Source organism: Eretmochelys imbricata, chromosome 6 (genome assembly GCF_965152235.1).
Source record: "Eretmochelys imbricata isolate rEreImb1 chromosome 6, rEreImb1.hap1, whole genome shotgun sequence".
Classification (NCBI taxonomy): domain Eukaryota; kingdom Metazoa; phylum Chordata; order Testudines; family Cheloniidae; genus Eretmochelys; species Eretmochelys imbricata.
The window spans coordinates 99945862-99962599 of record NC_135577.1 but is presented as its reverse complement, the minus strand read 5'-3'; the positions used below and the strand labels follow the sequence as shown (position 1 = coordinate 99962599).

Below are 16738 nucleotides of genomic sequence, written 5' to 3'. Positions count from 1 at the left end.
GATTCTATTGATTGTTTACTTTTGCAGAGAAATCCAAAAAAGGAGTGACTAATATTTTCTTTTTTCCTCGCATTCTCACACTACAAGGTTGCAACTAATTGTGCGTACAGCTGTTAGGAAAAACAGTATGTACGTACAGCTGTTAGGAAAGACAAATGATATGCTTTTCTGGCAGTACCACCAATAATCAGATGACTTAAATGTGCACTTGATCAAACTCCATCTGATGGAGTCTGTCAGGCCTTTCCTGTTCCCCTGCTGGAGGCATCACCCTGAATACGTCCTTGCTCAGGCTGGGCTATCAACAAGGCACAGTCCTCCAGAGGTTTAGCAGGGCTAAGAGGAGACACTGACCAATCAAGAGCCAGCAGGCCAGTTAAGAAGGCTTGTTTGCTAATTCTCAGGGTCAGAACTGGGTGAGACTGGGACAGATGAGGAGATTTTCAGTGCTAGCCCAGAACCCCAGGGCCAGGTCAGGGCCTTGCCTTCTAGCATGGCAACTAAGTGCTTGCCTTTGAGGTTTTATTTGTTTATTTAAAGGTGCAGACAGTCAGATTCTGAATTTGCAATTATTTAACTCTGAGCTTATAGCACAGGCCACTCTGTTCCAACCATGCAGCCCTAACTTGTGGACTAAGGAAAGGGATACCTGCAACACTATGTTTGACCCCGCAGGTGGCACTGTGGGGCAGACCCCACCTGTGACACTCTGATACTGAGTTTGTGTTTTTACAATACCTCATGGAAATAAGAATGGATGTGAATGAATTTATTAGATATATTTGCAGTAAGACAGAAGTGAATCTAATAATATGGGGAAGGATCTAATGACACGAGCAGTTGCAAATGTAACATTAGTCTTCACCAATGAGTTTCAGAGTCTCAGGCACGTATCACCAGTTCACCAAGATCTGTAGTCTACATTTGAGTGGAATTCACTTTCTTTGTTATGATCCCTCAATGATCTAAGATCCATTTATGTGAAAGGGGCTTTCTGCTCCTGTACCACCACTGGAATTAAAATCTGTTGGGTCATTCTCACTGTTGGCTCCAGAATTTAAACTTTATGTATCTGGTAACAACACATTGTCATTGGAGGACCCATGCCTCTGGAATCTGCTCCCAAAAGTAAATAAGATGCACTGGCTCCAATATTCAAAGGTGAATAAACTTGTATCTACAAAAAACTGCTTTTGTGCATACATATTATAGAATCAGAGAAATGTAGGGCTGGAAGGGACCACGAGAGGTCATCAGTAGGGGAAACTTAAGGTACAGACACATCTTGCCCAGGTTCATTTAGCAGGTCATTCACAGAGCCAAGAATGGAACCTAGGTCTTCTGTCTTCCAGTCAAGTTCCCAGTCCACTGGACCACACTGCCTGTGAAGTGAGTTTAATATGTGAAGCCTAGCTATCAAAAAGTAAGAAAAAAGCATGCAGTCCAAATTTGAAAGTACTGTTGTATAAGGAGAATTGATGATAATTTCAGAGGATCTTTTCATGGTTTAGTAGCTCATGTTGTGGTAAATATCAGCTGTCAGGCATAAGCCAGAAGTATTGTTGTATTTTTCTGAACCATGCACTATTTTAATTAATTGTTTCCATCTACGTTTTGGTTTTCTTGATCACAGAAAGTCTGGTTGATTCTAACAGTGATGAATCAGATTCAGATCAATCTGATGTTCCAGAGCTAGACTCTGAAATTGAACAAGAGACTCAGATCACATACCGTCGACAGGTAAGACTTGAGTTTTACTGGCACAGGGACAAATCCTGAAATATTTCCCAAGGGTTTACTTGGTCCTTTCTCAAGAAAAGCACTGAAGTCAATGGGAGTTTTACCTGAGTAAGGACTGAATAGAAATTGAGCAAGGATGTTAGGATTTAGCCCATTGCCAGTAGCTGACACATTGAAAGACAACAGAAAGCTCAGTGGCTGGATGTATTCACAACACTTCATATCATGCTGTATGGTTTGTAATTTAAAAAGAAATTGTATACCCAGTTGGCTACAGTCATTGCAAATGTCTGCAGTAATGTCATTGTGCCATTCTTGTGGAAAACTGAACTGATCTATAGGTTTATTTCTCAGATACTTGTTCTTCCTGAAAACATATTTGTTTATATATATGTGTACTCTTTCATAAAGGTTTACAAAGAAGATCTACCTCAGCTTAAAGAGCAATGCAAAGAAAAACGAAAAAGTGCAGCTTCTAAAAGAAGAGAGAGAGCTCCAGGGAACAGTATAAGATTACACTTTGTTCATGGGTATGAAAAATTGAGTTTTCTCTAAAAGCAGACTGGACAGATTCATTTTCTGTTATAAATTTGTGGCAACAAAAATAGAAATGTAAGATTTAAATATGTGATGAACCAACTGAAAATTATTAAGATCAGATGCTGTGTTTTAGACACTTTTTACAGACACACAAGTCTTTAAACTAAATATGTATACAGCAGTGGTTTTGCTGCCCAGCTAGATTACACCATAAAATTCCTACTGGTAACTCAGTTGGTGTGTCATTATTTTATAGTGCTGTCTAAATATAAGACTTGAATGTCACCTAACCATATTTTTCTGCATCTGGGAATGAATCTCTCTTTCTCTGGCTTTACCAGGGACTCTGTAGTTAAGACTGAGTTGAGTTTTCTACTTAAAGCAGGGTATCAGCCTCTTCGTTATCTAAGAAAAATATAGTGTGTCCTCCACAAAATTCAGCACATACTCTTTGATTACAGAACTAATTTTTGGAGAATTTACAAGTAAATCTATTAATTTAGGAATTTAATTTAATTCAAAATTAGCCCTTTAAGAAACTTCATACCCATTTTCATATCTTTTTTTGCTTCTAATAAACTCAGTAACTGAATAATACTTCATACTTTCCAGATTGTTAAAGCTCAGTGAAGTCTTGTACCTGGGCTATATTTTAATATTTTTTCAGGATTAATAGTCCTTTTTCCCCATTAGTTTTCATAACTGAAAGTATTTCTATCAAGAGAAAGGAAGTGGGGGGAATTAAGGAAAATATTACAATTATTACATTAGAATAATAGGCAGAAATATAACTTCCTCCCTGTATTAAACAAAAGCTATGTAAAACTTTAAGGAAGTATATGGAAACCAACTAATATTGCACTTCCTACCAAACGATGACTCTGTGGCAGAATGGAGATCTGCTTTGTGAAGTTTGATAAATGCATATTACGAAGGTCATGATGGTAGTGTGCAAATTTTGTCAAATGAGAGTGATGCTCTCCACTGTCAATGCCACTAGACACCTTTCAGAGATTTCCTCTGAATAGCTTAAGGACTCAAATGTGTAGGAGGCATGACATTTCTTCAAATCAGTTATTCAAAAATTATCTGAAATTGGCATTCCCAGCAAAGGAAAAAGCTTGTAAGGAAAGTTGTGAACCAAGTTAGATGAATAACCACGTCAAAAAGGTTATTAGAAGTAAACAGAGACCCTATAGGAAATGGAAAAAGGGGTTGATCAGCAAAGAAAGCTACACTGTGGAGGTTAGAACACGTCAGTGAAATTTGCTACAAGTCAAACTGAATTAGCTCTTGCCAAGGAAATTAAAATAAATATTGAGGTTTTTTAGTTATATAAATAAAAAGAGAATAATGAAGGGTGTGGTTGGGCTGCTATGCAGTGTGGATGCGAAGGAGTTTCAAGGAAATCTAGGTATAGCCCCAAAACTAAATGAATATTTGACCTCAGTTATCAATAAGGATGCTAACATGGAACATGCACATGAAGGCAATACAGCTGAAGGAAATGAGTGCTAAAAATGGAAATCACCACATCTAAGGTGGAAGGTTCATCATGGAATACAGAAAGAACTGTCACGTGGGTTTGCTAGTCTGGTAGCAAGGATGTTTAATAGTTCTTTATTTGTGAGTAGTGCCATTTGACTGGAGAATAGTTAATATGATATCTATATTTAAGAAAGGGAAAAGAAGTGATCTGGGAAATTACAATTCTGGTTGTCTTATCTCAGTAGTATGCAAGGCTTTAGAGCAAATTATTCAGGAAAGAATAATAAAATTAATGGTAAAGGGGATGTAATGTAACATGGATTTACCAAAGGTAGATCATGCCAGACTACCTGATTTCCTTTTTTGAAAAAATAACTGATTTCTTAGATAAAGGAAATGCAGTAGGTCTAATATATTTGGACTTCAGTTCAAGAATTTGAAACAGTACCACATAGGAAATTATTTGTCAAATTCGAGAGGATGGGGATCAGTACTAGAATTGTAAGGTGGATAAGGAACTGGCTAACAGGGAAAACGCAGTAGGTTGTGCTGAAAGGTGAGGTATCAGACTGGTGAGAGGTTACTAGTAGAATCCCTCAGGGATTGGTTTGCGGACCAGTGTTATTCAATTGTTTATTCATAACTTCTGGACAAGGCATTTATTGATACTGCCCATGTTTGAATATCAATATGTAACTTGAAACCTGGTGTTCGCAAACTTGGGATCATGTTGGCTCTTCAGCTTGTTCTAGATGCCAAGATAGCAGCAATCAGTTTTTGTAAATATTCATTTTATGAGGAGGTTATTTTTTTCTTTTGCAAGTGACTGTCACCACAACCCATACCTTGTCACCTCCATATAGCCTCACTTATGTATGTTATACTTGAAGCATTACTTGAAGATGACTTGGAAACTTCTGCTAGTTCAGAATGCAGCTGTCCATTTATTTTGTGGTGCTTTGTTTATGGTGCATATTGTACTTACACTCCACTCTATTCAGGGGACACCATCACAGGGCCTAATAACATCAGCCACACTATCAGAGGCTCGTTCACCTGCACATCCACCAATGTGATATATGCCATCATGTGCCAGCAATGCCCCTCTGCCATTTACATTGGTCAAACTGGACAGTCTCTACGTAAAAGAATAAATGGACACAAATCAGATGTCAAGAATTATAACATTCATAAACCAGTCGGAGAACACTTCAATCTCTCTGGTCATGCCATCACAGACATGAAGGTCGCTATCTTACAACAAAAAAACTTCAAATCCAGACTCCAGCGAGAAACTGCTGAATTGGAATTCATTTGCAAATTGGATACTATTAATTTAGGCTTAAATAGAGACTGGGAGTGGCTAAGTCATTATGCAAGGTAGCCTATTTCCCCTTGTTTTTTCCTACCCCCCCCCCCAGACATTCTGGTTAAACTTGGATTTAAACTTGGAGAGTGGTCAGTTTGGATGAGCTATTTCCAGCAGGAGAGTGAGTTTGTGTGTGTGTGTGTGTGTTTCTGGGGGTGGGGGGTGAGAAGGCCTGGATTTGTGCTGGAAATGGCCCACCTTGATTACCATGCACATTGTAGGGAGAGTGGTCACTTTGGATGAGCTATTACCAGCAGGAGAGTGAGTTTGTGTGTGTATGGGGGTGGGAGGGTGAGAAAACCTGGATTTGTGCTGGAAATGGCCCACCTTGATTATCATACACATTGTGAAGAGAGTGGTCACTTTGGATGGGCTATTACCAGCAGGAGAGTGAGTTTGTGTGTGTGGTTTTTGGAGGGGGGTGAGGGAGTGAGAGAACCTGGATTTGTGCAGGAAATGGCCCACCTTGATTATCATACACATTGTGAAGAGAGTGGTCACTTTGGATGGGCTATTACCAGCAGGAGAGTGAGTTTGTGGGGGGTGGGGAGGCGGAGGGTGAGAAAACCTGGATTTGTGCTGGAAATGGCCCAACTTGATGATCACTTTAGATAAGCTATTACCAGCAGGACAGTGGGGTGGGAGGAGGTATTGTTTCATGGTCTCTGTGTGTATATAATGTCTTCTGCAGTTTCCACGGTATGCATCCGATGAAGTGAGCTGTAGCTCACGAAAGCTCATGCTCAAATAAATTGGTTAGTATCTAAGGTGCCACAAGTACTCCTTTTCTTTTTGCGAATACAGACTAACACGGCTGTTACTCTGAAATCTGTATGGCTGCTTTTCTTTAGTGGTCCCAAGGAGTCTCTCAGAATCCAGCTCATCCTTCTCTAGGTCAGAGAGTTGGGTTCTGGAGTTTCATCTTGATGTTTCTCCTGCTTGATTCCTTTGGCTTCATCTAGTCACTTCTAGACCATATTATCATTCATCAACTGTAAACCATTCATTGGAGTTGTTTGTGTCAGAATCTGACAAATAGATAGGAGACTCTGCTCTGGGTAGAATTGTTCCATTACTGAGTCTGATTCACCAAATCCTGGTTCAAATATCCAACCATCTCTAAACTGTTTTGCACTAGGACACCGTAGCGAAGCGGAGTGGCCTCCCTCTGACTCTGACGGGGAGGACTCCCCGCCCCGGGGTGGGCAGAGCCAGGCTGGTCCCATCGCTTGTGCTGGAAGCAGAGGGGTAGAACAAGAAGTACAAGAGGCAGAGCCTCTAGCTCTGTTGAGGGAGAGCCAGGGAAGGAGTTGGATGTTGCTGCCTTGTTGCTGGTCCCTGAACCAGCAACTGAGCTGTATCAACCCTTGCTTCTGAAGTAATACCTGGAAGAGCTGCCGCCTGGCAAATACCCCGAGAAACTGTTGGAACTGCCGGTGGCGGAGTATCCCAAAGAGCCTGAGGGCCCATGGGTGATTAAGCCCTATGAACACGTATGGGTAGGAAGTGGCCCAGGGAAACCAGACATTAGTCTGGTTGTGTTGCTGAAACCATGGTCAGCGTGTTTTGACAGGATCCCCACTGACTCAGTGGTGGGATTTCCCACCACTGTTAGGGTCCTAGGCTGGGACCTGGTGGTGTAGGGTGGGCCCGGGTCCCCCTACCCACTGCTGCCAATCCCACCCTGGGGTGGCAGGCTACCCACCTTGAGCCAAATGGTCTGCATTTGTTTGCAGTCTGCCCAGCCAAGGAGCTGGGCCATAGACTTATTTTTCTTGGCCCTCTGAGAGGGCTTGAGCCTGACTGTTTACTGTTGCTCTACCCTGCTTAGAGGGTGGAGCCTGACTTGCTTGCTGCCTGCTCCAACCAGACTGTTATTGCTCTGCCCGGCCCAGAGGGCCTGAGCCTGATTGTGGTGGTTGTCTGCCCAAGCCAGGGGGCTGTTCTAAAGGTTGCCGATTGTTCTGTCATGAGGGGCCAGCGCCCTAGACTCTTTACTGACTTACTGTCGTAATTCCCTGTTGATCAGCTCTCAGCTGCTAGGTGGTGTAGCGAGGCGAAGTGGCCTCCCTCTGACGCTGACAGAGAGGGACCACTCCAAGTCTCTGCAGACACTTTTTATTAATACTTACATTTTATATATCTTGTAGCTATAATTTTTTCTAATTCTTTTTCTTAAATTCCTGAGCCTTTTATGGTGACTTCAGTAACTTGGGGGGACCAAATAATGTTGGTTTTTTTATCTGCTTTCGTCTATCTTTAAACAGAAAGCAAAGTGAGGAGCAAGCGCTGGAGTCAGGGAGTTAAGGGTCTGCTGTGGGTTGTTCATGCACTGTCCAGTGGGCAGAGAAGTTTCCAAAGCTGGGCAGTGCTGACAGCACATCTCCACAGCATGAACATGTAGAGTCAGTATTCTCCAAGAACTATAGTGACTGCTGTTAAATAACCTCTCCTTGTTGGGTCTACAGAAGATGTAAACTTGTTCGTGAAGTTATATAAGTTTCTTCACAAGTAATTGAGAGCAATGGATGCTCAAAACATAAATCAACATGTTGCTCTGAGTTGTATGCTTAAGTTTGCTTTTCAAAAGAACTTTACATATTTTCTGAATGTGCCTTTCCTGCTGCCTGTGAATAGTCACTTTACAGTGAGGCAGGTAGCCTCACTGTGTGTTATCTGTAATGAGTGTCAATGGGTCAAATAAGACAGATTACCTTCTGATGTTATAGTATACAAACTTAAATCATAATTACAGATAACTGTCATGGGAGTAAGCATGGAGATATTTAATGGAGAAGCTAACTTTTGGGAGACAAAAGCTGGAAATGCTGGTGCATCACTATTGGTAACTAGATCAGATAGCTACAACAGGATTAAGTTACGAATGTCCTTAAAGTTTAAAACAAGAAGCTTGTATTTGATCTGGAGCTGAATGAGTAGCCAGTGGAGGAAACTTAAAGAGGAGGTTGATTTGGTCAGAGTGACAAACCTCAAAGATTATTTCAGCAGCAGCATTCTAAATAGACTGGAGGAGTGTAGAAAAGTTGTAATAGGGAAGGCATGACATGTTGATAAAGGGATGTGAGTTTTCACTTTGTAGTCAGAGGAAAGGCTTGATATCAGAGATGCTGTCTAAGAAAAGGAGGCAAGATTTATAAATGGCTTGAATGTGTGGGTGCAATGAGAAGACCAAGTGAAAACTGACACCTGAATGACTGGGGTGATGATAGAATTGACCATGGTGTTAGAGAGTGGGAGCAGAGGAAGGACTTGGGGGGAAAGGCCAAGAGCTCAGTTTTGGTTACGTTGAGCTTAAGATGCCAACTTGACATCCACAAAGAGATGTCAGAAAGACAGACCAAGATACTACATTGGATGAAGGGAGATAACTTATCAATAGAGGGGTAGATTTGTGAATCATCAGCATAATGACGGTAGTAAAAACCATGCATGTGCACTTTGATGGCTATTGCATACTTACCGAGCTAGATAAAGAGCAATGGAGCCAGCCTAAGCAAAGGAGTCAAAGTGGGTTTCTGGAATGAGAAAGTGAAGAGGGGAGGCATCCTTGAATAGGTGTCAGAAGGAGTTCCTCTGGGAGGAGCCAGCCATCAGATTGGTGATGGCAAAAGGATCTTTGACATTGGGAAGAAGCCAGCCAGTAGATGTTTTGGGGTTCTGATGGCACGATAAATCCTTCGTGTCATTTTTCAGTATGTACTTACAGTAAAGGTATTTTTATTTCTGATCATGACACAGATATACTGCCTGGAGTCATCATAATATCTTGTTCTGTGATACTCTTAGATTTCACAGACTAAGTAGGTTTTGGCTCACTAGTTGAATAATAGACTCCAAGAAACTCCTTGATACCGCAAGAAGTAACTCAGGTACTGCAACTCCTCAGTACTGCATGAATCAGTAGGTGGCACTTTGGTTGACTACTGGCTCAAAACAATACTCCAGCATTGTGGTAATGGAGCCCTTTGCCGCTAGAGTATTGTTTTGACCCAGAAGTAAACCAAAGTACCACCTACTGAATCATGAGCTACACTCAAAACCAAAGACTAGCGCTAAATAAAAACCAGAATTTCTGTCCTGTAAGAAATTCTAATATTTCAATGTTTGTTTCTGTGTCAAATCAGGACAAAAAAATTGAAATATCCAAATCTTTGAAAGAAAAGTTCCAAAGATTTAGATTTTGAGATGGCAAAATTATTTGTTTTGACAAGTTCATTGAAACTAAATGCTTTATTTTGAGTCTTTTGGACAACTGCATCTGCCTGTGGTGCTGCATTTCCTTCTGGGAGTTGTATTTTGGGTGCCTCATGCTTTCATTTTCCCTTATCAACTGGACTGCATCTCCCATGATGCATCCACAGTCACATGACTCCCAGGATGCACCACACAGTTGGATCAAAAGAGAAACTATGGTGCGTCAAGAGAGATGAAGTCCAGCCCCAGACTCTAGCCTTTAAGACAGAATGAGGCATGAAGCACTGGAGTACCACAGGCAGATGTAGTTGAACACTAAACTGACTCAAAACAAAATCTTTTAGTTCAGTTCAACAAACTGAAATGTTTTGATCTGGGTTGAACCAACCTGAAATAAAATGCATTTTCCACTGAAAAATCATTTTGACTGAAAACTCCTGACCAAATTCACCCAGGATCCTAGCCACTTGTGATGTAGAAAGAAAATGTTAAGCCTGGTATTCTGGACAAATTCCAACCTGTACAACTGCATGCAATCTACCTAAAGTCCCCCTGCAGTTTCATTTGGAAAAAAATATTAGTCTTTACTTCCTGTTCTAAACTTCTTTTGAAGCATTACTGTTAAAAAACAATCTCTTTCAAGTTAGGGGTAGATGTAATGATCTTTGCATATTAATTGAAGTTTGTAAAGTAGTATTCTGTGGAAATAGAGATATGAATCATTTTTAATACTCCTGTGTAGTACTTGGTAAATCATTTGTAAGGTGTTACTTAATTTAAGAATTGAATGTGTCCTGATTGGTTTTATATCGTTAACTACTTAGCATCTATGCTTGTGATCTTGATCTAAAAACTATTTTTTTAATTAGTTACAGAGGTTATGATTGTCGGAGTAATCTATTTTACACTCAGACTGGTGAAATTGTATACCATGTTGCAGCAGTGGGCATAGTATACAATCGGCAGCAGAACACACAGCGCTTTTATCTGGGTCATGATGATGACATTCTTTGCCTTGCTATTCATCCCTTAAAGGACTACGTGGCAACAGGCCAGGTAGGATAAATGTTTATATGCATTAGAAATTTGAAGTTACAGTACTTTAGTGAATTTACACATGCATATTTAGGATTTTGCAGTCTACAAATATGCAGGTAAATTTTTGAAATTGTGTTGGGGACAGAGAGAGGTCTAAAAATTGAGAACCTCAGCTTTTTTCTAGGGCGGTCAAGTGATTAAAAAAATTAATTGTGATTAATCACACTGGTAAACAATAATAGAATACCATTTATTTAAAATTTTTTGGATATTTTCTACATTTTCAAATATATTGATTTCAGTTACACAACACCATACATAGAGTACAGTGCTCTCTATATTTGCACTGTAAAAAACAAAAGAAATAGTATATTTCAATTCACCTAATACAAGTACTGTAGTGCAATCGCTTTATCATGAAAGTTGAACTTGCAAATGTAGAATTATGTACAAAAAATAACTGCATTCAAAAATAAAACAGTGTAAAACTTTGGAGCCTACAAGTCCACTCAGTCCTACTTCTTATTCAGCCAATCATTCAGACAAACAAGTTTGGTTACAATTTGCACAAGATTATGCTGCCCACGTCTTGTTTACAATGTCAACTGAAAGTGAGAACAGGTGTTCGCATGGCACTGTCGTAGCTGGCATACAAGATATTTACATGCCAGATGCGCTAAAGATTCATATGTCCCTTCATGCTTCAACCACCATTCGAGAAGACATGCGTCCATGCTGATGGTGGGTTCTGCTTGATAACGATCCAAAGCAGAGAGGACCAACGCATGTTCATTTTCATCATTTGAGTCAGATTCTAACAGCAGAAGATTGATTTTCTTTCTTGGTGGTTTGGGTTCTGTAGTTTCCGCATGGGAGTGTTGTTCTTTTAAGACTTCTGAAAGCATGCTCCACTCCTCATCCTGCTCAGATTTTGGAAGGCACTTAAGATTCTTAAGCGTTGGGTTGAGTGCTGTATCCTTAGAAATCTCACATTTGACAAAACGCAAAGACAGTACCAATCTGCTGTGAAAGTGTTCTTAAAACGAACATATACTAGGTCATCATCTGAGACTGCTATAACATGAAATATATAGCAGAATGTGGGTAAAACAGAACGGAGGCATACAGTTCTTCCCCAAGGAGTTCAGTCACCAATTTAATTAACGCATTATTTTTTTAAAGAGCATCATCAGCATGGAAGCATGTCCTCTGGAATGGTGGCCGAAGCATGAAGGGGCATATGAATGTTGAGCATATCTGGCACATAAATACCTTGCAATGCCAGCTACAAAAGTGCCATGCAAACACCTGTTCTCACTTTCAGGTGACACTGTAAATAAGAAGTAGGGAGCAGGCCCCCGTAAATGTAAACAAACTTGTTTGTCTTAGCAATTGGCTGAACAAGAAGTAGGATTGAATGGACTTGTAGGCTCTAAAGTTTTACATTGTTTTGTTTCTGAGTGCAGTTTTGTAACAAAAAAAATCTACATTTGTAAGTTACACTGTCACGATAAAGAGATTGTACTACAGTTTACTTTCATAGAATCATAGAATATCAGGGTTGGAAGGGACCTCAGGAGGTCATCTAGTCCAACCCCCTGCTCAAAGCAGGACCAATCCCCAATTTTTGCCCCAGATCCCTAAATGGCCTCCTCAAGGATTGAACTCACAACCCTGGGTTTAGCAGGCCAATGCTCAAACCACTTGTATGAAGTGAATTGAAAAATACTCTTTCTTTTGTTTATCATTTTTACAGTTCAAATATTTGTAATAAAAATAACAAAGTGAGCACTGTACACTTTTTCTATTCTGTGTTGTAATAGAAATCAATATATTTGAAAATGTTGAAAAACATCCAAAAATATGTAATTCATTTCAATTGGTATTCTGTTGTTTAACAGTGCGATTAATCGCGATTAATTTTTTTAATCGCAGTTACTTTTTTTGAATTAATCACATGAGTTAACTGCGATTAATCCACAGCCCTACTTCTTTCCAGTTAGATATATTTCATCAATTTTGACAACTGACTGAGTTTATAACTGATTAACTCTCAAATGAGCATGAATACATTTACATTTTTATTTTATTTTTTAAAAATCAACATTATATTGTGTTGCCACTGTAAGATAACATATAGAAAAAAACTGAATACAAATAACATTTTTACATTGTTAAAGGTAGCTGCCAAAAGCAAATTTTCTCATACTCTGGATTTCCAGTTTAGACTGTTTTATATTATCATCTATCTGAATTCTATATGTATGCTCAAAATCTCAGTGCTGTTATTGTTTACAATAAGATGATATTTTATCAATCTACAGACAGTACATACCTTTAGTACTTTTCACAGGCATCCTTTTCTGATAAACATCTTCTTTCAAAAGCTTTGTTCTCACGTCAAGAATTTATGGCTTGATCTTGAGAGAATATTTTGAGTTTTAATTAGTGAACTCAGAGTCTAAGAAACTGTTGGTATAGATAAAGACAAATGATTATTAACTAGACAGCTCACCAAATTCTCAGTAAAGAATTTACCCTTACATTGGTAATACTTTTTGTCCAGAATTTACAAATATGTTTGAGATTAATGCAAACAAATTGGCCTAGTCAGAGATTTTTGATTATACAGTAAACCGCTTTGTTTTATATAGTACACGTTTTTAAAGGTGAAAATATTTGAATAAAAATGTACCTAAGATATAGTAGATTCTAAAATATGTATTAAAACAACATTAAGATTGTAAAGTCAGGCACTAAATTAAGAAATGTTATAATTAAGGTTGCCCATAAAATGTTGATTCAGCCCCCCCCCCCCCCCAGGTATGCGCATTAGGATAGGCTTGCCTGACATCATGTAGTAAATATGTGGCAGAACCAAGTAGAACCCTAGGGACCAGTCTGGTGCCTTAAACCAGATTGGAATGCCCTTTGTCTTTCTGCAGCTGTCTGCCTCGTTCACTGCCATTTTGTGTATTGAATGAGGCACAGATACTGTAGAACAAATAGTAAGTGATCAGATAACTAAAGACTAGTAATGCCTGCACGCTCAACATAGCTAAAAGAGAATATTCTTGACACCAAGAGACTATTATCCTAAATATGAGTCACCTGCATTGCTGCAAACTTACTGAAAGTAATAGAATTGCATAGGTATCACATAATTTGACCTGCAAAACCTTTATTACTGGTAATGATGCATGAAAAGGAAAGAAGTTGCGTTGGCTCTCGAGCGTAGAGTAGTTTACAAGCTAGTAGTTTTATTTGTAAACTGAAAACAACTGACATAGAAATAACTGAGACAATAAACATGCAACCCTCCCACAATATACTCTTTTCAGTGTAGAATTCCATTATAAGGTTAGTTAATTGTAGGTAATTTTTTCAAGTTCTTCCTTAGGGCCAGCCATGGGAGTGACAAGTGTGAGGCAGGAGGGAGAATTTTCATGTTGATACTTTAGGACTACAATAATATTTGGTATTTTTATAGACAAGGTGGGAGGGAGAAGTACATCATCACTTTAATTTTTTCAGTTTATTTACTGATGTAATTAAAATTTTAAGGTAAAATTATTATTTTGAGCAAAAATACAAAATATGATACAAAAGAATGCCTAAAATCCTTTATATTTTAGGTTGGTCGAGATTCCTCAATACACATTTGGGATACAGAGACAATCAAACCACTGTCAGTATTAAAGGGCTATCACCAGTATGGCGTTTGTGCTGTTGATTTTTCAGGTAAAATATATTAAAATATATATATATATATATATATATACATATTTCATTTTGCTTTTTTGTTTGAAGGTATACTGCAAGTCAATTTGTAAGTGTGATCTCCTCTTCGTGCTTAGATATGGACCACGTTCAAGTTTTGCAGTTAAAAATGCTTTCTAGTGATCACCCTGAAATGACACAGATTCTCTAATAATAAATATTCTCTGTAGAAAGCTACTGTTCAATTTCACACATCTGGAATGAGATCAAAGAGCATGTTCTCCAAATCAAAAGAGCTGGAATGAATCACTTTAATAATAACTAGTCCTTTCCTTGTCACAAGCAGTGCCACAAATCCTAGGCCTTGTCTGCACTACTAAGTTTTGTTGATAAAAGTGATGTCAGTACTCAAAAATCGGCTTAATAAAAATCGGAATGTCATGTTCATATTTGCTCTCTTTGTCGGCAGAGCGTGCCCACAATTTGGGCACTATCATCGACAGTGTGAACAATGCACTGTGGGTACCTATCCCACAGTTCAGTTTGGCACCTTCTGTCGCTAGGTATTGTGGGATGGCAGAGCGGATCGCGGTGCATCTTGGGACCAGGCTCAATGTCCTATAATGCATTGCTTTCAGTCCCAGGACTCCATGGGCTTCCGACTTCCTTTTGTGGCATTTTTCAACAGCCTTCTTTGCTGTGCACCCCAGCATCTTTGTGAGAAGGGATGAATTCTGCAGTGCTATCCTATGCTCTGTTAACTGTCATGAAGACATCATGGATGGCAATGCAGTTAATCACGAAGTTCCTAAGTGAAGAAGATTCCCAGTCACCTGACATGCTGTGGGATGTGGATAGGAGCAACTTTAGATTGCTTTTGGCATTCACAGAACAGCTACAGAGAGTGGACTGTCGTTTTTGGGCTGATGAAACAAGCACTAAATGGTGGGATCATATTATCGTGCAGGTCTGGGATGACAAGCAATGGCTACAGAGCTTTCGGATTCGGAAAGCCACCTTCCTGGAACTCTGGGAAGAGCTCGCCCCAGCACTGCGGCAAAAGGACACCAGAATGAGAGCTGCCCTATTGGTAGAGAAGTTTGTGGCAATCGATATGTGGAAGCTGGCAACTCTAGACTGCAACCGGTCAGTTGCAAATCAGTTTGGAGTTGGGAAGTCGACCATTGGGGCTGCGTTAATGCAAGTGTGCAGGGCAATTAATTGTATCCTGCTATGAAGAACCGTGACTCTGGGAAACTTGTGTGAAATAGTGGATGGCTTTGCAGAAGTGGTTTCCCTAACTGTGAACAAAAAAACTTCAAAAACAGATTCTAATGAGAAACTGCAGAACTGGAATTAATTTGCAAACTGGACACCATCAAATTAGGCTTGAACAAAGACTGGAAGTGGATGGGTCATTACACAAACTAAAAACTATTTCCTGATGCTAATTTTTCCCCCTACTGTTACTTACACCTTCTTGTCAACTGTTTTGAAATGGGCCATCCTGATTATCACTACAAAAGTTTTTTTTCTCCTGCTGATAATAGCCCACCTTAATTGATTTATCTCATTAGCGTTGGTATGGCAATCCCCATCTTTTCATGTTCTCTGTGTGTGTGTGTATATATATATATATATATATCTATATATATATATATATATATATATATATATATCTATCTTCCTACTGTATTTTCCATTCCATGCATCTGATGAAGTGGGTTTTAGCCCATAAAAGCTTATGCCCAAATAAATTTGTTAGTCTCTAAGATGCCACAAGTACTTCTCGTTCACATTACATGTAGTTTTCCTAGGAAGTAACAGTGGCATTTGGGGCTTTACATTCCAGCAAGCACATGAATAAACTGCCTGGATATGTGTTGGCAGTGCCTGCTTTCTCAGTTTGTAGAAAACAAACAAAGATGAGTTACCATTCAAAAACTTTGTTGTTATTGCACAAGAAACAGCACACAGAAACACACAAACACACAAAGATACTTGGTGGGAAAGGAGGTACCAGGAAAGGGCAGACTTTCAGAGCTGTGCGGAGGTCCAGCTATCATTACGAAAGTTGTCTGAAGGGGTGGAGTGAAGAGGAAACCTAGAAGTCCCAGAAAGTGGAAAGGACTGTGCAGGCGGAGTTTTGGGGCAGGGGACATGGAAAAGAATTCTGAATGTGCTGCAGGGGAGGGCAGGCATGGATCCGCTCGGTCTGCAGCATTATTAAGGACTTCAGCGTTTGCGTTTGCTCCTCCATTACTTGAATCACCTGCTCAGTAGTGTCCTTAACAAACTCCTGATTTTCTTTTCTCTCCTGCCTTTCGGCTTCCCAGTACTCCTTGCATTCCCTTTTCTCTGCACTGGAGGAGTGCAGTACCTGCTAGAACATGTCTTGTTTGCTCTTTCTTGGGCGCTTTCTTATGTGGCAGAGATGCTCGGCCAGTGTGTAGGGGGTGTTTCTGAAGGCCACATCTGCCGAAGCACAAGGAACAATGCACAGAAGCATCATTGTTAAATTCACTCACGGCATTGAAACATTTCAGTAAAATACACCCTTTGCAACATAACAATCACTTTCTCACTGACCCTTGGCAAGCACACATCTCTGCGAACACCCAAAGCATG

General features: G+C 39.7%; 1 protein-coding gene across 3 annotated transcripts in view; it reads left to right on the top strand.

The window, feature by feature from the left end:
• Positions 1 to 16738, top strand: part of EML5 (EMAP like 5) — a 284671-nt gene that overhangs the window by 127433 nt on the left and 140500 nt on the right. For all 3 annotated transcript variants that reach the window (XM_077819239.1, XM_077819240.1, XM_077819241.1), the window contains exons 12-15: positions 1634 to 1740; positions 2152 to 2270; positions 10222 to 10408; positions 14026 to 14131. In XM_077819239.1, coding sequence (XP_077675365.1) covers positions 1634 to 1740; positions 2152 to 2270; positions 10222 to 10408; positions 14026 to 14131 — 519 coding nt within the window. The remainder of the gene's footprint in view (positions 1 to 1633; positions 1741 to 2151; positions 2271 to 10221; positions 10409 to 14025; positions 14132 to 16738) is intronic.